This window comes from Rhinopithecus bieti, unplaced genomic scaffold (assembly GCF_001698545.2).
Source record: "Rhinopithecus bieti isolate Rb0 unplaced genomic scaffold, ASM169854v2 scaffold_60008, whole genome shotgun sequence".
Classification (NCBI taxonomy): Eukaryota; Metazoa; Chordata; class Mammalia; order Primates; family Cercopithecidae; genus Rhinopithecus; species Rhinopithecus bieti.
The window spans coordinates 85,791-109,421 of NW_016822812.1; the positions used below are offsets into that span (position 1 = coordinate 85,791).

Here is a 23,631-nt window from a genome sequence, read left to right on the forward strand (position 1 = left end):
CCCCGCCCCGCCACCCCCGACCAAGTATATTTCCAGTCACCTGGAAACCGTGATGTCAGGCCAGTGTTCTTGAAAATAACAATGGCAATTGTGTATTGAGCACTTATTGTTTGCTGGGCTGGTTGCTATGGGAATGTTTTTGCCCATGGTCCTGGCGTCCCTGGGGCCAGGTAATGCAAGAAGACAGATGCCTAGATGGAGAGACACACAGACAGAAGGTTAGGAGTTTCAGGGACTCACCTGAGGTCACAGCATGCAGAAGGCCAGCTGAGGCTGCATCCCAGGCCATCTGGCTCCACCACTCTGAGACTCTGAAGCTGACGCTTCCCTCAGGCTGGATTTGGGCCGGATTCCAGCAGTGTGAACCTCTCCCTCGTCGGATCACGAAGAGACGCCTGTGCGTTGTTCTCTTTGTTGCCAATAGATGAGAACATACATATCTTGAAGATGCACAGCCCCCACCCCTGTGAGCTCTGACTGAGCCTCAGATGTGGACCGGCTGCATCATCCGCATGGCACCTACAGGGGCCCCAGTGGCCTGGGGGCCATGTGTGGCCGAGAGAGGCACTGTTTGAAGTTTAGTCCACAATTCTAATCCTTGTTCTGCGCCAGGAGGCTTCGATTCCAGCCCAGAAAACCTTCGCCTGCTGCCGCCTCTCCACCATCTTTATTAAATAATGGTTGAGGTGGTTTCATTCTGCAGGCAAAAGGTGTGTGGAACAAGCCTGCTGTGGACTCAACCAGGGTGAGAAAGGCCACGGTGGCCTCCAGTGGCTGCAGACTGAGCCCGCAGGGACCCTCACCGGGCTCTGTCTTGTCCAGTTTGCAAAAACGGAGGCAGGCCCAGGGTGGTGCTGAGTTATTTTTCATGCCATTCATCTCCTTTCCCGTGCCTGCTTCCCACGCCAACCCCTCTCCCTTGTCCCCAGACGGCTGACACCCACTGCCCTTGGTCTGCTTGGAATCCCTGGCCTGGGAAGACCTGCTGCCCCAACATGACCCAGGTTCCTCCTCTGCGCTGTCCAGTCACAGTTCCATCCATGCGCAGGGACTCCGGACGAGGATGGGTGGCCAGATCAGTGGCTTCCAGGATGTGGGTTTCTGGGAATGGGTAGGGGCAGGTTGGAACTGGATGGGGAAATGGCCTCCTCTGTCTGAGATGCAGTTGCTGGATTTTTACCAGGGAGATGAGGAGACTTCCAGGCTCAGAGCGCAATCAGTGCTGGCATTTAGCAATTGTGTAAATATATGTGAGTGTGCGTCTGTGTGTGAATACACTTAGCCCTCAAATGAAGGGTGGCAGGTATTTTCTGGGCCTGTGCCACATCCCTCACCCCACCTGTGGTTTCGACTGCAGCCAAGTGGGCCATGCCGGATCACCTGCAGGCTGCCCAGGCCTGGCATCTGCAGCACCCCGGCTCTGTGCCTCAGAAACTCGCTTAGCCCAGACACCAGGCAGACCAGAAGAGGGGGCTGGGAGTTCCGCCTTGGAGCAGCTCTTGCACTCAGGGGACAGGCGGTTGGGGGCCAGTGCCCCGGCCTCCCTTCTTTCCACGGGAGAACTGGGACATGCTCCGCAGGGTTTCCTGGACGTCCCCAAGCCCTGAGGCTCCTCTCCCACATGGGGAGCGGCTCAACAACACGCCTGCCAGCAGCTTTCATCTTCCCTGCTCCTCACTCCGGCCTGGCACCTGGGGCCCCCGAAATAGACCACTGCACCCACAGCCTTGTCTTCAAGACTGGCTTCAAGGGAACCCAGACTGAGACAGGGGGAGCTGGCGTTAGAGTGCTGTGGAAATAAAGGAAGACATGAGGACAAGTGGAGGAGACTTTCTCAGACCCGCTGTGGCAAGGGAGTCAGCCACACGGGCAGGCAAGTGGTGGGGAAGGCTCCGAGGGGGAAGGACGGCTCCGGGTGAGCCCCCATGGAAGCTGTTGGCCTCGGAGGAGGCTCCTGGAAGGGAGGCATCCCATGTGATTGGTTAGGGGTGTATGTGGCTTCCTCCAAATGATTCTAACTGGAAAGCGGGGGCACGAATTAGGACGGCTTTCAGTTGTGAGTCAAGTCCTGGCCATGTGGGACCGAGTTATTGTTTAGCCTCCTGGTTGTCAAGGAAGAGCTGTCGCCTCCCTGCGAATCTGCCACACAACTGGCTTCCCGGCTGGGTGCCGAGGCCGGGCTGGACTCCTGGGTCGGCAGCTGCAGGTGTGGGCTGAGCTCTGCCTTTCTCTGGGCCTGGCCATTGTCTGTGTATTCAGTCTCTCAATGAGATGGTTCGGGGTGAACTTGGCCTGAGCAGAAGACGTGGGGCGCAGTGCTGGCCGAGTGAAAGCCCGCCCTGGGCTGTTGCACTGGCGTGGTCCTTGCCGTTGGTGGCTCTCCCTCCTAGACGAGGAGTGGCTGGCAGAATGCAGAGGGGAGGGGCTTGGTGCCTCAGCCCCTGCATCCCCCACCTGTCTGACAGGTCGACCACTGCATTTGCTTCCCTGGCTTCTGTAACAAGTGACCACAAACTGAATGCAACACAAATTTATTAGCTTCCAGTTCCGGAGGTCACGGTGCCCACCAGGTCTTGCGGGGCTAAAATCAAGGTGTGAGAAGGGCCGGTTCCTTCTGGGGACTCCAGAGGAGAATCCTTTCCTTGCCTTTTCTGGCTTCTCAAGGCTCCCACATTCCTTGGCTTGTGGCCCCTTCCTCTGCCTTCAAAGCCCGGAGTGTGTCATCTCCCTGACCTTCTTCGATGGTCACACCTCCCTCTGGCCACAGTCGCATCGTGTTCTGATTTTAAGGCCTCTGTGGTTATGTTGGGCTCAGCTAGACAATCCAGATCATATCCCAAAGCCCTTAACTTTGTCACACCTGCAGCCCCTTTGGCCATGTCAGGAAGCGTATGCACAGGTTCCGGGAATTAGAAAGGGGACATCTTAGGGGCATTGTTCTGCCGACTGCAGCACTAGCCACAGAACCTCCTGCCTGCCGCCTGTGCCTGCCCTGGGCTCTGGGCCTTCAGTCCCCAGGCTGATTCATTCCTGCAGGCCAGCACTTGCCGAGTGTCAGCTGCTCCTCTCCGCCGGCCCCCCAGGATCCATCGCCTGGGTCCTGCCCAGGTCCTGTGTGGCTGACTCTGTGCCTGGCAGAGCTCCACATTTGGCTCGCTCACCTCCATCTACCAATTCCTCAAGCTTCAAAACAATGCCAGCTCGGCCACCTGGTGGTCACTGTTGCTCACCTGGCTGTCCCTAATGCCCACTGGGAGCCCCTCAAAGGGCAGACCTGAGGCTTCTGGGCAGTGGCTCCCTGTCCTGGGCACTAGTCTCTGTAGATGCTTTGGGAGGATGGGGATGAGGAGTGTGTCACCCTGCCCAGTTCCCAGGAGCCCCACAGTCAGGCCCTGTGACCATCCATCCTGACCTGTCCATCCATCCAGCCACCCCTTAAACATCCTGTACTGTGGTGGCTTTAAGGGAGATTTAAGGGGACAGCAGCAATATTCAGCTCCATGTCCCAGGACCCAGAGGGCATTTGAAGTGACCTCCCCTTGGGACCGTGGCTGCTGTACTTGCAGAAGAGAGGATTTGGTGCCTGCTGCTGAGGGTTGCTGAGCTTACAGAGGGGTGCCTTGTCCCTGAGACGCCAGAGGGTAAGGCCGTGCCAGGTTAAGGCAGCAGTGGTTGGGTCATCTTTCAGGTGGGGAGATGGTGGCCTCATTGCCATAGGTGTGCATGTGTGTGAGAACCCCGGGCCCCTCCCTGCATGGGGCTACGGTAGACAGGAGCCCACATTGGGGGTTGACCAGATGGCCTTTGCCCTCTGGCCCCTCACCCCTCCATAATCTGACTGCTATGGGTCCCCAGGCAAAAGAAGACAACAGACCGACCCCGATGCCCTGTGGGGCTTGTTGCTGGTGGGCGCGGGGCCTGCTGGGAGGGTCAGCTCTGCGTCCTCACACCCCTGTTGTGCTCACCTTTGTGCCTCACACATCCACCCTTGAACACTGTTCTTCTCTCTTTCCCAACAGTGTCGCAGCCCCAGGCTGCTCCCAGCCCACTGGAGAAGTCGCCCAGCACGGCGATCCTGTGCAACACGTGTGGAAATGTGTGCAAGGGCGAGGTGCTGCGGGTGCAGGACAAGTACTTCCACATCAAGTGCTTCGTCTGCAAAGGTGAGTATCCCCCGGTCCTCTGCAGTGTGGCCCCTGAAACAGGCCTCCCAGTGGTCCCCGGTCCTCTGCAGTGTGGCCCCTGAAACAGGCCTCCCAGTGGCCCCTGGTCCTCTGCAGTGTGGCCCCTGAAACAGGCCTCCCAGTGGCGATCCCGGGCCCTCATAGCATCCTGGGAAGCTCTGCTTAGGCCTGGGATATTGGAGAACACTCCAGGTACAGAATCTTCATAGGAAAGTGTGATCTTTTCAACATAGCCTTGTCTCTTGTGGGTGTGATGGAGAAATCGCCAGAGTGGGGAGGGTCAGGGGATGAGGGTCCAGGTCCCCAGGGGTGTCCTCATGTGGCTACACCCAGCCTCAGAGAATTCTGGTCCTGGAGCCAAAGGAAGGTGGTCACCTGAGCACTGCAGCCACACAGGTAAATAAATGGTCGTGATCAGCCGCATGAACTCAGCAGTGGGGGACATGCGGGACCTTTGCTGGACCACAGGCACACGGGCACCCCCACCCGAAGTAGCACTGAGAACATTACCATTATTCCAGACTAAAATCACTTCAATTTCTTTATGATTATAAAACAATAATGCAAATAATCTACTAAATTCCAATAATCCTGAAAAGATGAGAAAAAAGCAAAACAAAAAAAAATCACGTGAGGCCCCACCCACCGAGATGGCCTGTGCCGAGTCTCCCTCCAGCCTGTTCCTCCTTCCTATACAAAGATAGCGCATGTGCCCTCGCTAATTTTCTAAAAATAGATTAAAACTAGCACTGGAGGAAGGGATGTGCAATCAAACCAATTTGATGGATGTCAACACGAGGAGTTTGCAGTTTAAAGGAATTACATTAAGGACATTGCAAATCCCTGCTGCGGTGTGCGGCCCGTGCCTGCCAGCCTTCTGCAGGTTCCGTGTGACGAACCCCTGGGCCATTTGGAGATTCACACTCGCTTAACCATAACGACCCTCGATGAACCCTAGTGTGCTGACAGTGTGCTTTTTTCTGGGCAAACAAAACTAGGAAATGTGCCACAAGCAGATAATTGAGCATCATGATTTTCATCAGGCGTCGCACGGTCCCCATCCGATGGTTGCGGGCTGCATTCATCCGCTCCACAAAGCCTCCAGGAGGCCCTGCTGTGTGCCAGGCTCTTGAATGTTCTAAAGACCAAGAAGGCGTAAGCTTTAGCATGGATGCGTTCACTGTCTGGTGAGGGAGATAATGTTAGGTAAGGTGTGCAATACGGTTTGAAAAGGTGACTTTTTTTTTTTTTTTTTTTTTTGAGACGGAGTCTCACTCTGTCGCCCAGGCTAGAGTGCAGTGGCTAGATCTCAGCTCACTGCAAGCTCCACCTCCCGGGTTTACGCCATTCTCCTGCCTCAGCCTCCCGAGTAGCTGGGACTACAGGCGCCCGCCATCTCGCCCGGCTAGTTTTTTTTTGTATTTTTTAGTAGAGACGGGGTTTCACCGTGTTCGCCAGGATGGTCTCAATCTCCTGACCTCGTGATCCGCCCATCTCGGCCTCCCAAAGTGCTGGGATTACAGGCTTGAGCCACCGCGCCCGGCCTGAAAAGGTGACTTTTAATAGTGAAAACCAAGCACATGTGTGTAGCGGGGGATGCCCACAGGGAAGGATTTCGAAGACTCCAGAAAGGACTTCACAGGGCAGGTGGTGTGCTGGCTAGAACCTCAACAGAGTAGAAATCTGCCTGTCAGAAGAAAGGCCGCTCCAGATGGAAGGGAATCCTCCGGGCACCAGCAGTCCAGGGGGGACATATGACTGCGTTTCAGAAAGGGGGACACTGAGATCTGGAAGCGCCAGGAGCTTGCCCGGGGTTTGCATTCCAGGCATGTCTGCAGCCCCTGGGCCAGGGTCTTCCCTCCTGGGTTTCTGTGGAGGCTCCTTGAGGGTCTCCTGGGTATGGGGGGGGGGCAGCAGGAGGGGAGCAGGTGCCGTCTCAGCCCTGCCCATCAGAGTGCAGACCTTGTCCACTAGTCCACTTCGTGTCTGCAGGCACAGTGTAAAGACTGTGTGTAGAGTCCTGTTGCTTGAAAAGGAAGCTTGAAAACAGTGGCCTAGACTTTTCTGCTGCTAAAAGGGGACCATCTGAGAACTGACCCTGGTGCCGCTGGTCCTGGAGGAGGCCTAAGTCCACAGCATGGCACCTGGGGCCCTGCAGGGGGTTGGTGACTTATGGAAGATGCTGAGCCCAGCCAGCTCTCCACTGGGCCTGGGACCCCAAGGGGGCTGCATCATTTCTGGCAGGAGTGGGAATGGCCTGGATCCCTTGGGCTGAGGCAGACCCTAGCCTCGCCCTTCAGAGATGCTGAGACTCTGTCCAAGGACATGGGTGACTATCAGAGACATCACTGGGGACACTCAGTGCGCCAAGAATTACCTGGATGGGGGATTGCCTGCACATCTACAGCCTGGCTTGGCCCTCAGTGAATTCCGCCCACAGCACCCTGATGCCCCAGGTACCCCAATACCACTGCCCTGCCTGACAAAGGCAGCAGGAAGCCCAGTTCTCATGTGCGGACCCAGGCCCACCCCTAGGATGGCAGTTCTGGGGGCTGCTTTGGAAGAATGATTAAGCGAACAGCACGCTGTCCAGCACACGCAGGGAAGGATTTGTTTTCTGAGAGTGAGTGCACGAGCTGTGGCTCACCTCCATCCTCCCACATTTCCATAAACAAGCAGGTGGTCCACCTGCCTTCGCAAGCCTCAGGATCCCCACCCGGACTGCAGAGTGAAGGGGGTGTGTCAGCGCCAGGGGGCACTTGCCTGGGAGAAGGGGTGGCCTCCGCCCTGGCCTTTCTCTCCCTGCAGCTGGTGGATTTCATGCTTTTCATTAGGGCTTTCCAGGGCATCGTGGGACTTGTCTGGTCTAATTTTTTCAACTCTCCATAAAGATACATTTGCCACGTTTCTGGAAAGCAAAATCCATTAGACGCCTCTTTTAAAAGCCTATTTTAAAACAAAGGGGAAGCTTACACTTTATTTGAAAGGATTTCCATAAGCACAGACCTTGGGCATGCAACAAAATGCATCAGACCCCAGAGTCAAGTTCATCACCTCCTGTGACCCAGGGGACTCATGGGTGATGGAAAATGCCCTGGGTCCCCCTCCTGTGTCACCTGGGCAGAGGCCACTTCAGCCTCCTCCAGTGGGTGTGGAATAACCATAACCCCTTCCTCGCCAGCTACGGGCAGTGGGATGAGACGGTGTCAATGGCAGGCTGACCCAGGGCCAAGGACTCACACTCCATCACCCAAGACAGTTAGTGACCATGGGCTCCAGCAGTGGCAGGGGTCTGAGCGCAGGCCAGTGCCAAGATCCACCACGTACCCACCCCCAGCCAGGTAGAGTCTCACTGTGTGCCAGGCACCTGTGCCAGGACTGTTGGCCCTGCAGATGTGGCAGCCAGGGCAGTGACCACCCCTTCTCCCGGGAAAGCTCTGCCTTTGGTGGGTGGCCTCTGCGCTGGAGAACGGCACAGAGTAACTAAGATTTCCTGCAAGCTTTCAAATGAGCTGCATTTGTTTAAGCATGAGGACCGTACAGTCTTGGATTAATCTTCTCTCCAGGCTCTCATGAGAGTGCAGCTTATGAATCATTGAGGGTGCTTTGTGATGAATAAAAAGAAGACCCAACTCATAAATATCCAACATGGATATTTATCATCTTAACACGAAGTCTGAAGGTAGCCCCATACCCCTACCCCAGGGTTGGCTAATTAAACAACTGACCAGGGTCATCACAGACGCCCAAACGTTCTCTGTCCCACACAGCACCCTGTGCCTATCATCAGTGCCTCTCCTCATGGTCTCAGACGGCTGCTGTTGCTCCAGCATCACGTTCTCACCACATGGCATCCAGCCTGGAGGTGTGCACAGGCAAAGGCTGTCTCCTCGCATAACCCTCCTTCTCATTAGGGAGGAGAGCCCTTGCCTGAAGTCCCCATAGACTCCCCATATGACTCATTGGCCAGAACTCGGTCACACGTTCACCCCCACTGGCAAACAGGAACGGGGGGATCGTGGCTGACTTAGCCCAATCATGGCCATCCTTGGGAAGGCACATTACCAGGTGAGCCAAAGCAGCGTCTGTTTGCAGGGAAAACAATTGTATGACAACCTAATTCTGATTCAAGAGGTCCCACTATGTTGGGTTCCCACTCCCCAGGCACTTGTGCCTCAGTTTACCTGGGAAATCTGTGAAATCGTATGATTATCCTCTTGTCCATCGCTGCCCCAGGCTTGGGCATTCAAATTCCACCTCTGCCACCCACAGCTCATGTGGCTCTTAGGCAGGTGCCTCAACCCAGTTTTTCTAAGTAAAGGCATTCAACAACTATTTATTGAGCATTTACTATGTGCCAGGCACTGTTCAGGGTGTATGGAAGATAGCCGTGAACAAAACAGACATCCTGTCCTCATAGGGACCAGTTCTAATGCAAGGAGACAGACAATAAACACAATAAAGAATAAATAAGCGAATTTCATCATATGCTAGAAAGTGAGCCCTGCTAGGGAAGGAAAGATGCAAACTGGTGGTCAGGGTGGGCCTCACGGAGGAGGTGACCTCTGGGCAAAGCCTGTTGGAAGGAGGTGAGGGAGTTAGTGAGGGAAGAGTGTTCCCACCAGAGGGAACAGCCAGTGCAGAGACCTGGAAGCAGGCAGGTTTGGGAACAGCAGGAGGCCCATGTGGCTGGAGCAGAATGACTAAGGGGATAAAGGAGGTAGAGCCTCTGCATCCCTGCAAGGACTGCGGCTTTGACACCAGCGAGGAAGCGCAGAGGAGGGTCCTGCTCCATCCTTGTAGTTTTCCATGGATCTCTGGGTGCTTGCTGGTGCATGGAGGCCAGGTTGGGAGTCGGGAGGAGGGTAGAAGCAGGTGCAGGCACCTAGACTGGAGCCGATGGCGGCTGGGATGAGGGGAGTGAAGGTATCTCATTCTGGATGTCTTTAAGACCCAGCTGGCTCTGTCTTTACCCTACAAATGGGAATACATGTAGAACATAAATACGTCAAATGCATAGCACAGAGTGTCTGTAAAAACGAATCTGGTTTTCTTGGCCTTCAAAGGATGGCTGAGCTCTGAGCTTTGGGAATATGTTTTAACCATGATCTGTTGTCTCCTACTTGCAATGATGAGAAGATGAGGCCCTACCCACGTGTGCCCTCAGGAAAACAGGCATTTTCTGGTCCAATTGGAAGTAGCACTGAGCCAGTCCACGATTTTAGCAAGAGCCAAGAAAACAGGCAGGGAGGGAAGGACGCGTGTCCGGGAGGAGAGTCCGTGAGCTGCGCACATAAGGCGGGTGGAGTTGTCCCTGAGGATGCATCCATCTGGGACTATAAATAGCCGCCTGTTCTAGGCGGTCTGGGAAGAATGAAGGAATGGTGCAAGATGCCTGCACACGCGCTTCCTGGGCATTCCAAGCCTTTATGAGAAACAGTTGTGGGCCTCCAGCATCAAAGGGAAGCTCCAGACAGGTGGGCCTTGGACCCGGCCCAGGGCACTCCTTGTTCCGCACAGCCTGAGCTGCACAGGGTGCCAGGAGAGTCAAGATCACATGGCAGAGTTGTGAAAGTCCCGGCAGGAGGAATCTCAGATGACATCCACCCCATCGCCCTGTTATTCACAGAAGGGGACCCTGAACCAGGCTGGGCCAAGACTCGGAGCCGCGATGACTGGCCAGCCCTGGAGCCCTCGCCCAGGTTAAGGCCCCTGGGGTTCTCTGTTTTCTTGTGTTTTGATGTGAATTGGCATCTCCTTCTTCCACTCACCAATATAGAAAAATAGAGAGCAGCGGGTGGACGGCACCTTGGGTGGTCCCTGTTTGGATCTGGGTGTATATTCCTCCCAGCTTTCCCCTTGTCTGAGTCTCTTTAAAATTTGAAGGCATGCCGGCCGTATGCCTGATTCGTTCACTTCACATTAGTGTGTGGGCACTTTCTCACCATCCAAATTCCTCACATTCATGTCAATATCCTCCCAAATTCCTTCCAAAGCATGGCTTGTTAAACCTCATCTCATTGATTTCTTTTTCTTTTCTTTTTTTTTTTGAGACGGAGTGTCATTCTTGTTGCCCAGGCTGGAGTGCAGTGGCGCGACCTCGGCTCACTACAACCTCCGCCTCCCGGGTTCAATCGATTCTCCTGCCTCAGCCTCCCAAGTATCTGGGATTACAGGCGTGCACCACCATTCCCGGCTAATTTTGTATTTTTAGTAGAGACGGGATTTCTCCATGTTGGTCAGGCTGGTCTCGAACTCCTGACCTCAGGTGATCCGCCTGCCTCAGCCTCCCAAAGTGCTGGGATTACAGACGTGAGCCACCACGCCTGACCTTCATCTCACTGATGTCTTACAGCCACCATGCAAGATTGGTATTGCTACCTCTATTCTACACATGAGGACTCTGAGGTTCAGAGAGGATACGTACGTAACTTGGTCAAGGTCACACAGCTGGGAAGTGGGAGGAGCAAGGACTCAAGTCAGGCTGCCTGACTCTAAAGCCGAGGGATCTATGTATGACATTTTACTGTATCTATAATGCAGGGAACATTGTTGCAACTGAATTTCTGTGACAGTCATGGTCATTTCCTTGGGACAATCCCAGGAGAGGGACTGCTGGATCAAAGGGTGGGAAGTTTTCACATTCCTCAGAGTCAGTGCCAACTGGTGTTCCAGAAAGTGGTGCTGATTCACCCTTTCCCCCCGGCCGCTACCCTCTCCTGCCTGTTTCTTGTAAATGACCACAGCATGTGCCCGAAGGATGGTGCTGCCATCTCCCCCACCTCTCCTGCCTCCCGCCAGTGTCTGTGCTAATTTGATAAATGACAAAACGTAATATAAGAACAATGTGTTGTGTCCTTAAGGACTTCTAAAATGACCAGGGAACTTGAACGTTTTATTTTTAGCGGACAGAGGTCTGGGGTTTTTGTTTTTGTTGTTGTTGTTGTTTTGTTTTTTGTTTTGAGACGGAGTGTCGCTCTGTCACCCAGGCTGGAGTGCAGTGGAGCGATCTTGGCTCACTGCAAGCTCCGCCTCCCGGCTTCATACCATTCTCCTGCCTCAGCCTCCCGAGTAGCTGGGACTACCTGTCACTGTGCCCGGCTAATTTTTTGTATTTTTAGTAGAGACGGGGTTTCACCGTGTTAGCCAGGATGGTCTCGATCTCCTGACCTCATGATCCACCTGCCTCGGCCTCCCAAAGTGCTGGGATTACAGGCATGAGCCACCACGCCCGGCCAGAGGTCTGGGTTTTAACCGCCTTGTGGTGACCTTGGCATACTCAGGACAGCTAGAATCTGACCAGCAACCTCCCAGGTAACAGCTGGGCCTGGACATACTCACTTGCCTGGTGCTCCCAGGAGCGGACTCACGGTGCTGGAGTGGGGCACCAGAACCACTGCCACATGTTCCTCCTTTAAGGAACAGCCCACACCATCATGTCTTTATGAAGAATAGAGAAATAGACAAATGCCAGAGCCGTGAGTGCTGCAAGCCCGATCACCATCCAGCTAGTGTCTTGGTGCGGGTGGCGCTGATATCAGAATACTATGATGCTCCAAAGTGAGGCCCCCAAGTCTCTGCTCCTCCCTAGTTGGGATGTATTTGCTTGGTCGACACTATGGTGCAAGATCAGACAAAGCATTTTCATCCTCAGCCCGGGTTTCCTTCTGGATCTTCATGAGCCAGAGCGTGGAGTGCAGAGCTAGGGCACCCTGGCCCGGGGCTGAGGCCCACCTGTCTGGAGCTTCCCTTTGATGCTGGCAGTCCTTGGCTGTTTCTCATAAATGCCCCGGAACACCCAGGAGGAGCGAGTGCAGGCATCTCACATCGTGTCCGCATCCCTCCCAGACTGTCTAGACTGCGTTTCATTCTGGGTTTTCATTCTCACATTGAGACAGAATTCAGAATCAGCATCTCTGGCTCGGTCCTCTTAGGACCAGCCATTACAGCAGCAGCCAGGGCCTCGACGCTGAGCCAGGCAGGACTCAGGCCTCAGGTCGCACTGGCTCACGGGATGCTCATCTGTGCTGTCATGTACCCCTCTGAAGTAGGTTCTGTGTGCTAGATGAGGACAAGGAGGCCCAGAGAGGTTAAGGAACTTGCCCAGGGATACAGCGCACTATGCAGGTGGAGCTGGGATTTGAATCCCGGCAGCTCCTGCATCTGGAATCCAAGCTGCTCGGTGGACATCTCACCATATCAGAAGAGCAAACGTCTCTTTGTAGAAATGGAGAAAACTAAACGCCGGAATACAGGCTTTCCAGCCGCTCTGGTGCTTCCAGCCAGTTTGTTCCCAGAGTGCTGTAGGGGGGTTTGTAGGCAGATTTTGAGGGTCTTGCTTTGGACTTGATATCCCACTGGATGCCCTCGAAGGAATGATGTAACCGTTCACTTTAAAAGTGCGCATATTCACAACATGCAGAAACGACATCCTTTGCAAGCAGTTAACATTGTAATGACAACTTTTAGACGTCAGCTTTAAAATATATGAGGGCCACATGGTTTCTCAAAGCCCTTCCTTGGTGGCTGTGAGCTGCACTGACCCAGCAGGCAGGACCCAGGACTGGCCAGGCCAGAGGGGCTGGGGCTGCAGGGGGTTCCTCTGTGATGCTAGCAGGGAGGGGCTGGGCCAGCCAGGTCCGGGGAGGCTATGGGCTGCTCCCTCTGAAACCATGCATGGCCTCCACGTGGCCCTGGCACTGGAGGGGAAGCTTATGGGAGGAATACACTCGTGTCTCAGGACAAGGACTCAGGGCCTCTGAGCTGGTGATGACCAGCAGGTCGTCCTGAGGGCGAGTGTTCCCTTCCCCACCTGGCAGAGATCCCTCGGCCCTCCGTGCAGCTCCAGGGCTTCAGCTTCCTGGGGTGGGTGTGTGCTGGGAAAAGAGACCAAGTTCTTTCCTTTCGGGAACCCACAGGCTGTCTCCTCCTGCAGGGCTGGCCTTGTTCACACTGTGGGGAGACAGGCACTGAGGACCATGAGGGCATGGAGACCCAGAGGAGTGGGGAAGGGCACTGGGAAGTCTCGAGCGGGGCTGGAGGCACCAACCACAAGGACCTAGTCTGTCCTCCTGGGGACCTTCGGCCCCCAGCACAGAGTCTAGCACACAGTAGGTGATCAGGCTTTAGCCCCTTCCTGATCTGTATGCCCAGTGCTGGAAACAGCCCACTAGAGGACAGGAGGGGCTCAGGGACCATTCCTGGCAGGGTCACAGAGGCTGGGGGCACCCTAGTGAGGGTGGGAGGCTGGGCAGCCCCTCAGGAGAGCCTGGCTCTTGTCCCGGTCAGTGCCCTTTTCCCAAGATTCTGTAAGGAAAGTCCACTCACCAGCAGGCCAGGGGCCAGAGCTGGAGTCTGTCCCGGGAGCGTGGCCCACCAAGAGTTGAGTGAGCCAACCCAAGTGTGTGCTGAGGCCTCAGTGCCTGTGTCAGGTGGTGGTGCGTGTGTGGAGGGGGGTCCACCTGGGGCCTGAGGGACATGGAGATGGTCCCCTCTGCTGCTAACACCGCCTCACCCGTCTTCCCCCAGCATGCGGCTGCGACCTGGCCGAGGGCGGCTTCTTTGTGCGGCAGGGCGAGTACATCTGCACACTGGACTACCAGAGGCTCTACGGCACCCGCTGCTTCAGCTGTGACCAGTTCATCGAGGGTGAGGTGGTGTCGGCGCTGGGCAAGACCTACCACCCCGACTGCTTTGTGTGCGCCGTCTGCCGGTGAGTGAGCGGGCACCTGGCCTCTGCCGCCCCGGCCTCTCCAGGCCTTTCTCCTTCCCTCCCTCCCTTGCCTTCTTCCTCCTGCTCCCTCCCATGATCTGCCCTCTGCATCCTGTAGTGAGGCTGTCCCAGGGCCCACACTCTGCACCCTTCTGTCACGATGTGTCCAGAGGCCTCCTCACAGGGAACTCTGTGAGGGCAGGGGTGGGCTGCCCTGCTTTGGGTCTGGTGCATGGCACAGAGCAAGCAAGCAGTGAGCGCTGGCTGCGGAGACTGGGTCCTCGCCCGGGCAGCAAGACTGTACCGGCCCTCCTCTGCCTGCACCTCCTGGGGCTGAGCAGGGAGGCCCGAAGGCAGCCGTCCCACATGGTCCCTACCTCTCCCTTCCCTCCACAGCTCCTGACTTGTTCCTCCCAGAGGAAATGTTCTGTTTCTAGAAAACAAAGAATAAAAACATGAAAAACAGTTTATTTTCTGTTCTGTACTCCCTGTCTCACCACACCCAGTTTGCAGGGGACGTTTTCAATGTTGTTTCCAAAGCAGTTCCCTGTGGTTACAGCATGTGCCAGAGACAGAAATGGAACCTTTGTCAGAGGATGCTAAGGACAGGAGGTGACGATGACAAGGAGTATTTCTAGGGAGAGTCGCTCTGTGTCATTGTAGCATGACCTGGGTCAGACCTCTCCCAGGGATTATCTGAATGTTTGATTTTTGTGTACGTAGCTTAGAGATGAGGGTTGACATCTCACAGTTGGTTTGAAAGATTGCCTCTGGTTAATCTATTATTTTAAAAAATAATAACAGACAGCCCTGGTCATGTTGGAGTCACTGGGACTGGACTTGTCCAGCCACCGTCAACAACAAGGAAACTGGACACAATATATGAAACAACCATTTCCAGACTCTGGGGCTCAGAACTAAGAGAAGGGAACAAGTTAAGTGAGGCGAGGCTGTGATTGCCCTAGCTTCCTTCCTGGAGGCAGTTTCTGAAAGGATAGCGTGGGGTTGGGGGAGAGATCCAAGGGGAGCATGGCATCGTCCTGAGGCAGGAGACAGTGACTAGAAAGGCAGGCACAGCTGGAACTTGTTGGGCACGATGCCAGAGGGGCGGGGGCATCACGGACAAGAGCACCGATCTGCACAGGTGCCTTGGAGTCTTTGACCAAGCACGAAGCCCTGTGGTCACAGAGGAATTTCACACAGTGGGGCAGAGCATGACCAGGTGGCTGCCAGCGAAACAATTCCTGGATTTGGGAAACATCTGAGTCCTGTCCGGGGCGGAGATTCCTTGTTGAACCCCAGGGCATGCAGTGTGGACACCAAAAGGGTCATGACTTATCCGGAAGACAAAACAGCCCTAGAGTGAAGGCTACAGTGAACCTGCTCTGCCAGAGCAGAACACGAGCCTCAGAAAGATCATGCTGGCTGGGCGCGGAGGCTCACACCTGTAATCCAGCACCTTGGGAGGCCAACATAGGAGGATTGCTTGAGATCAGGAATTGGAGACCAGCTTGGGAAACATAAAGAGACCCCACCTCTATTTTTTGATTAGTTATTTTTTTAAGAGATCATGCTGATCTGCAGATAAACTGCCTGCCAGGGCAAAGCCCAACACTTTTCACAAGAAGATTTTTTTAAAATCCAGCATTCAACAATGTAAAAGTTATAAGTGTTCAGTGTCCAATCAAAACTTGCTGGTGATGGCTAGGCACAGCAGCTCATGACTATAATCCCTCCACTTTGGGAGGCCGAGGTGCGAGGATCTCTTGAGGCTGGGAGTTCAACATCAGCCTGCGTGATATAGCAAGACCCTGTCTCTACAAAAAATTTAAAAATTAGCCTGGCATGGCGGTGCATGCCTATAGTCCCAGCTACATGAGAGGCTGGGGTGGGAGGATTGCTTGGGCCCAGGATTTTGAGGCTGCAGTGAGCTATGATTGCCCCACTGCTCTCCAGCAGCCTGGGTAATAAGCAAGACCTTGTCTCTCAAAAAAAAAAAAAAGAAAGAAAGAAAGAAAAATTACTAGTTGTATTAGGTTGCTGCAAAAGTAATTGTGGGTTTTGTCATTAAAAGTAATAGTAACAAACAGCAACCTAATAAAAGGAAACTGGGAAATGTGACCCAAACCCAGAAGAAAAGTCAGTAACAATAGACCCAGAAATGACAGGAATGGTAAATGAGCACATAATGACTTTAAAATAGCTACTGTAAATATGCTTAAGTATTTTAAGGAAACATGAACATAAATAGGAGAGTTATGGAAGATATAAAAGGAAACCACTGGTACTTGTAGAAATGAACAATACAATGGCTGAAGTGGAAAATCTCCTGAAAGGAACTAGCAGTAAATTGGGTATTTTGGAAGAAAATATCGGTAAACTTGAAGGCACAGCATTAGAAAGAATTCAAACTTAAGCAGAGTGACAAAAAGACTGAAAAACATGAAAAGCCCCTCAGGGACCTGTGGTTGTAGATCTATGTCTCTATCTAGGTGGATAAGGGAGACCAAAAAGTACTTAAGGAGGGAATTGCTGAACATTTTGCAAGTTTGGTGAAAACTGTAAACACATGGATCCAAGAATTTCAGTGAACTCCAAGCAGAATAAACACATCAGAATCTACCAAATCTATCCTAATCAAATTGCTGAAAACCAGTGCTAAAAAGAAATCTTAAAAGCAGCCAGAGGAAAAAAAATATTATTTACAGAGGAACAAAGGTATGACTCCAGACTTCTCATCAGAAACTATGTAGGCTAGAAGACAATAGAATAACATTTCTTAAATGCTGAGAGAAAAGTATCTATCAAATAACTCTAGACTAAGCACAAAAGACTTCCAAAACTGAAGGCAAGACTGCTAAAGGGCATGGGATTTCTTTTGTGGGTGATGAGATTGTTCTAAAATCGATTCTGGTGATAGTCGCACAACTCAGAATATGCTAAAAGCTGCTGGATTGTACATTATATTGTATGTGAATAAAGTGTCAAAACTGTTACTGAGAAACGAAGGCACTATAAAGACTTTTTTAGACCCACAAAGCTAAGAGAATTTGTTGCCAGCCAACCTGCACCAAAATAAACTTACAGGAAGTTTTGTGGGCTGAAGGAAATGCAAAATGAGAAACTGCAAAAGTAAGCCATCAGCTGGCAGAGAGTGCCGTGTTAGATATGAGTTCAAGGGTGAGCCCTCACACCTGTGTCGGACGCAGCACTGCTCTACAAAATATGGATTATTTACAAAATATTGATTATTCACAACTCAATAATAAGACCAAAAATGCTGTTAAAAATGGGCAAAAGAGGCTGGGTGCAGTGGCTCACACCTGTAATCTCAGCACTTTGGGAGGCTGAGCCAGGTGAATCACTTGAGGTCAGGAGTTCGAGACCAGCCTGGTCAACATGGTGAAACCCTGTCTCTACTAAGACTACAAAAATTAGCCAGGCATGGTGGTGGGCACCTATAATCCCAGCTACTTGGAAGGCTGAGGCGGGAGAATCACTTGAACCCAGGAGGCAGAGGTTGCAGTGAGCCAAGATCACACCACTGCACTTCAGCCTGGGTGACAGAGGGAGACTCTTTGTCTCAAAAAAACTTTAAAAAAAATGGGCAAAAGAGTTTAACAGAGACAACTATAAATCAAAAAGAGATTGAGGCAGGGCTCAATCAATAGAGATTTATTTAGCCAAGGTTGAGGATGTGTCCAGGGTGAAATGCAAGCCACAGGAGAACTTGCGAGCTGTTCTTTTTCCAAAGGGGGTCTGGGACACTTTGGTATTTAAAGGGCAAAGAGCAAGAAGGAGAGAAAAAAGGGGAGGAGGAGGAGGACCATGAGGCAGATAGCTACAGTCTTTATAGTTAGATTTCATATGCTAATCAGAGCCTTGGTAAATCTATGTTTTACATGTGAAAAGAGGGAGTTGAGAAAACAGTTAAGACTAACCCTCTGTAAATCTACATTTTACATTTGTCATATGCCATTCTGTTTTGCATTTTACATGTGACATGGGGTTGTGAAACTACAGCTCTCTGGAAACAAAAGGAAAACAGTTTTTGCATGACTCAGTTCCCAGCTTAACTTTCCCTTTGGCATAGTGAGTTTGAGGTCCTGAGATCCCATTGTCTTTCACACTTCACTAAAGAACATATACAGGCCGGGCGTGGTGGCTCAAGCCTGTAATCCCAGCACTTTGGGAGGCCGAGACGGGCGGATCACGAGGTCAGGAGATCGAGACCATCCTGGCTAACACGGTAAAACCCCGTCTCTACTAAAAACTACAAAAAACTAGCCGGGCGAGGTGGCGGCGCCTGTAGTCCCAGCTACTCGGGAGGCTGAGGCAGGAGAATGGCGTGAACCCGGGAGGCGGAGCTTGCAGTGAGCTGAGATCCGGCCACTGCACTCCAGCCTGGGTGACAGAGCGAGACTCCGTCTAAAAAAAAAAAAAAAAAAAAAAAAGAACATATACAAATGGGCTGGGTGCAGTGGCTCACGCCTGTAATCCCAGCACTTTCGGAGGTTGAGGTGGGCAGATTGCTTGAGGTCAGGAGTTCAAGACCAGCCTGGCCAACATGGTGAAATACCATCTCTACTAAAAATATAAAAATTAGCCGGGTGTAGTGGCAGGCACCTGTAATCCAAGCTACTTAGGAGGCTGAGGCAGGAGGATCACTTGAACCCAGGAGACAGAGGTTGCAGTGAGCCAAGATTGTGCCACTGCACTCCTGCCTGGGTAACAGAGCAATACTCTGTCTCAAAAAAAAAAAAATGTATATATGTGTGTGTGTGTATATATATATACACACACACACACACACATACAAATGACCAACACCATACGTGAAACAATGTTTACCATCATTAGTCACAGGGGTATGCAAATGAAAACTGTAAAGAAATGTCATTACGCCTCCATTAGAACGACTAAAGCTAAAGAGATGGACCGTGGCAGGTGCTGGTGAGGATGCGAAGCCAGAGGAGTGTCCCTCCAGTGCCGAACATGCACTGTGGCCGTGGAAACCGGCTTGGCAGTTTCTGATAAAGTTAAATACACACTGAGCACATGATCAGAAAACCCATCTTCTGCATTCACCCAAAAGGAAAGCTTGCATCCGCGGAGAGGCTAGTTGGCAACTGTGCTTAACAGCTTTATTTGTAACAGCCTCAAACTGGAAACAGCCCAGTAGCCCCCCGCAGTTGCATGGAATGGCTATTGTGGTTTATCCATGGGATGGACACTGCTCAGTCCTCAAAGGAACAAAGGATCGACATGGGCAGTAGCACCGGTGAATCTCAAAAACACGACGCTGACAAAACACCAAAGACTACGTGCTCTGTGATTCCACAAAAAAAAAAAAAAAAAATCTAATTCACAGTGACAGTGACGGTCACAGTGTCTGGGGCCGTGGTGACAATGATGATCATGGTGCCTGGGGCCAGAGGTCGTGGGCAGCGTGATTGTAGACAGCCACAGGGGGCTTTTTGCAGTGGAAAGAATGTTCCATATCATGACGTGGTGGTGGCAGTTACATGGGTGTGTACATTTGTCACAATGTACCTCAATAAAGTTGAGGAAATAAAATCATAGATGCCATTGAGTCAGCCCCTCTCAGGCCTAGGCAACATGCCAGAGCTTCCCAGGCAGGATGTCCTGTGGGCGAATGAATGTATGAATACAAACCTGGAATGCAGGCGTTCTCCGTCCTACTTTGTAGGTGAGAAGCGTTTCAGAGAGGCTGAGTAACTTGCTCCGGGTTACACAGCCAGATGTTCGCTCCAAGCACATCCAGGGATGCTGAGGGGCTCCTACTCTGTCTCAAGATCCCCCGCGAGAGGGAGGGTGCAAGACACTGAGACCCAGTGGGTAGCAGACCACAGCATTCACACAGTGGCAACGTGGGCATGGGAGAGCCGTGCAGGCTCCTGGGCGGCGAATGGGAGGAGAGGGCCCTGGGCCCAGCTCAGCCTGTATTTGTCCTGGATCCCCAGGAGCAGGTACTGGCCCAGTGGGAGCCCAGGAACACACCTGTTGCATGGACCGAGGACACTGAATGCCAGCCCCACAGGGCAGGGCTCTGGCAGGCCTTCAGCAGGGGAAGGCACGGCGGTCTCTAGCTTCAGGGAGCTCCATCTGGTAGGCCCTGGGGGGAGGCCAGGCAGGGACTCGTCAGGAGAGAGTAGACCAAGCACGGCCCCCTAGGGGAGCTTCAATCCTTCACTTATTCACCTATTCATTCATTCAACAATGAATCTATGGTCTCTTCCCTGATTCAACAATGAATCTATGGTCTCTTCCCTGAGACTTTTTTGGAGTCTCACTCTTTCGCCCAGGCTAGAGTACAGTGGTGCAAACTTGGCTCACTGCAACCTCCACCTCCCGGTTCAAGTGATTATCCTGCCTCACCCTCCCAAGTAGCTGAGATTACAAGTGCACACCACCACACCCAGCTAATTTTTGTATGTTTGGTAGAGACAGGGTTTCACCACACTGGCCAGGCTGGTCTCAAACTCCTGACCTCAAGTGATCCTCCCGCCTCAGCCTCCCAAAGTACTAGGATTACAAATGTGAGCCACCATGCCTGGCCACGCAGGAGACTTAAGGGGCACCCATGGTCTGACACTTCCACAGGCTTCTGCCTGAAAAGCACCTGGTTCTCTGGCCAGGCTCAGCTGGGGAAGGAAAGTGGCCCAGCGGCTACTGGGAGCTTGGTGGCAGCAGGTGTTGAGGGCAGACATGGCAGCATTCTCAGGCTGTGCTTCTGGCCCCATCTGCAGGTGGCCCGGCCTTAGCTTGCTAGATGCAGCTACTTGAGCCATCCGTCAGTCTCCAAAGACATCCCCGGGCTGCAGGAGGATGGGGCAGCTCTCTGCAGTCCCTCACCCAGCCTTGGTCCCGGCACTTGCTACGGAGGCAGACTTTAAGGGGGTGCCAGAGAACTCAGTAGTCAAGTAAATGATATTTTAATGCAAAATTTTTAAAAATGGAAATAAATGCAAAAACTCCATTTAGAGCAGAATGGCAGAATTTTAAATAAAGACAGGATCCAATTGTCCAGCATCTTCCTGTCTACGAGGTGTGCATTTAAAGACACTGTCCTCTTAGCGGCCCAGGTAGATAAATCGTGGAACTTTGAAGCCAGACAGGTCTTGGTTTGATTCTGGTTCTGACTCGTATCGATGTGTCCTTGGAAAAGTTACACATCCTCTCTGAACTCCAGTTTCTCGCCTATAGAGAAGACATGAAGCAAATGCCAACTAGGTTGAATGGCGTGGGGTTATTCATGAGGCACGCCTATAGGGTGTCTATCACAGTAGCAGGCCCTGGGCACACAGGAGATGCCCAGTGGGCATAGCTGCTGCCCTTGCTGCTGCCCTTGCTGCTGAGCCAATATGAAGAAAGCATCCCATGTCGCCGGGAAGGCAGGGTGGGCTGGAGGCGCCAGTGGCATGGCATGTTGCTGTGTGCCGAACACTGGGCTGGCCCTCAGCTGGTCCTCAGCACCACCTTAGGCACTATGATTCTGCCTGTTGGTATGGATGAGGAAACTGAGGCTCAGATGCCAATGACTACCTGAGGTCCTATTGTGGGGATGTGGCAGTGCCCGGGTGGAGAGGCCCTGCAGGACGTGGGAGTGCCCGGGTGGAGAGGCCCTGCATTGCGTCCTCAGCCTGTGAATGGTCCCTTTGCAAAGCCCTGGGGAGGGAGACATTGGCCCTGGTATCCTGCTCTGAGGCAGGGCTCCCCCAGCGAGGAGCCGGAAGGTGGGCCTGGCTGGTAATGAGCTCTCTTGTTTCAGGCTGCCCTTCCCTCCCGGGGACCGTGTGACCTTCAACGGGAAGGAATGCATGTGCCAGAAGTGCTCCCTGCCCGTGTCGGTGGGCAGCAGCGCACACCTGTCCCAGGGCCTCCGAAGTAAGTGGGCACTGAGTGGGGGGTGCTGAGTCGGGGGTGCTGAGTTGGGGTGTGCTGAGTGGGGGGTGCTGAGTGGGTTGTGCTGAGTGGGGGGTGCTGAGTGGGGGGTGCTGAGTGGATGGGTGTGCTGAGTTGGGGGTGCTGTGTGGGAGGTGCTGGGGAAGGCTTAGCAGTGGGGTGCTGAGTGGGGCGTGCTGAGTGAGAGGTGCTGGGGAGGGCTTAGCAGGGGGTGCTGAGTGTAGGGCATGCTAAGTGGGGTTTGCTTGTTGGGGGAGGGGTGCTGAGGTGGGGGCGTGGTCTCTGCAGTGCCCAGGGACAGGGCCTGACAAACAGGGACCCAGAGCAGCAGCAGTTGCAGTGAACCGCTGTGGATAAATGTGAGGAGGCAGCCAGGGATAGAAGTTTCTGGGGCTCTCGTGCCGCCAAGCCTTTGCACTGGCTGTTTTCTCCACCCCATGTGTCACTCCTACTCTCCCATCTAATGCCCACTGCTGCTTTTGTCCGGCTCCAGCACATCTCCTCCAGGAAGCCTTCCAGGTCTCCTTCGGGTCCTTTCCCTCTGGCATTCACTCCCCTCAGCTCCCGTCTGTTAATTCCAGGCCACCTGGGACCCCTTTGGACCCCCAAGAACCCGTAGAAGAGCACTGAGCTCTGGGCTCCCGCAGTCAGGGGCCCTCGGGTTCACTGCTCCACCTCCCAGGAGTTAGGCCAGGTGTGTATGCAGTGGGTGCTCAATAAATGCTTCTTGAATTAGGAAGCAGGAGGTTGTTAGTGTGAAAAAAACAAATGCCAGCCAAAGTGTCAGGGGTTTGCAGGTGTGGTGCCAAGTATCAGCAAGAAGGGGGCAGCCAGGTGGCCTTTCCCAGCCGAGGTGGCTCTGCTGGGGCATGAGGTGGCACGCAGGGTCTGGGAGGGGAGCCTGGCACACCAGGACCCACCGCTGCTAGGCACCTGCTGCAGAAGCCCACTCTGAGCACTGTGGTCACCGTCGTGTCCCCAGAGGCAGGGCCACGTGTCCCCAGACAGAGGAGAGGTTTCTACTGATTTCTGGAGTCAGCGTCTTGCCTGCAATTAATTGCCTCTCCTGTGTCAAATGCCTCCTTTCTCCCCTACTTTGTCTGCTGTGTTGAGAGTATCTATAGAGGCAATTCCACTTCCAACCTCCCAGGAGTGCGGCGTTGGCCCTGGGAGCTGGTTATAATTTGACTCTGTAAAACGAAGCGAAGCCTGCATCCCTTGGGATGAAGTTCGCAGCAGCACCGGGTGGGGAGGGTGCTACTTTGGGACTTGCTAGGAAAGTCCTCCATTCAAAAATCTCTCTCCAGCTGGGGCCTGGATTGATTGAATTTTTTTTTTTTAACGTAAACCTGGTTTTATTTAATGCCTTTTATCCATCTTTGAGAATTTGGCTTCACAAACAGTGATACTGTTAAAATTAAATTCAGATAGTAATCAAAAGCTCTATGGCAAATTTTAAAAGGGGGAGATCAGTTTTAAACAGTTTGTCCAAAGCTTCCTGGCAGCCAAATTAAAAAGGGAAACATGGGCTGGGTGCGGTGGCTCACGCCTGTAATCCCACCACTTTGGGAGGCCGAGGCAGGCAGATCACCTGAGGCCAGGGGTTCGAGACCAGCCTGGCCAAAGTGGTGAGACCCCAGCTCTACTAAAAATACAAAAATTAGCTGGGTGTGGTAGTGCCCGCCTGTAGTCCCAGCTACTCAGGAGGCCAAGGCAGGAGAATCGCTTGAACTCGGGAGGCTGAGGTTGCAGTGAGCTGGGATTGCACCACTGCCCTCCAGCCTAGGTGACAGAGTGAGACTGTCAAAA

The 23,631-nt window shown here is 53.1% G+C and overlaps 1 protein-coding gene across 33 annotated transcripts in view; it reads left to right on the forward strand.

Moving 5' to 3' along the window:
• ABLIM2 (actin binding LIM protein family member 2) overlaps positions 1-23,631 on the forward strand; it is a 198,499-nt gene that overhangs the window by 49,431 nt on the left and 125,437 nt on the right. For 32 of the 33 annotated variants that reach the window (XM_017861079.1, XM_017861059.1, XM_017861063.1 and 29 more), the window contains 3 exons: positions 4,020-4,163; positions 13,713-13,896; positions 21,689-21,804. In XM_017861079.1, the coding sequence (XP_017716568.1) occupies positions 4,020-4,163; positions 13,713-13,896; positions 21,689-21,804 (444 nt within the window). Of the gene's footprint in view, positions 1-2,763; positions 3,642-4,019; positions 4,164-13,712; positions 13,897-21,688; positions 21,805-23,631 lie in introns of those variants that run through there. The other variant, XM_017861072.1, reaches the window with a different exon arrangement.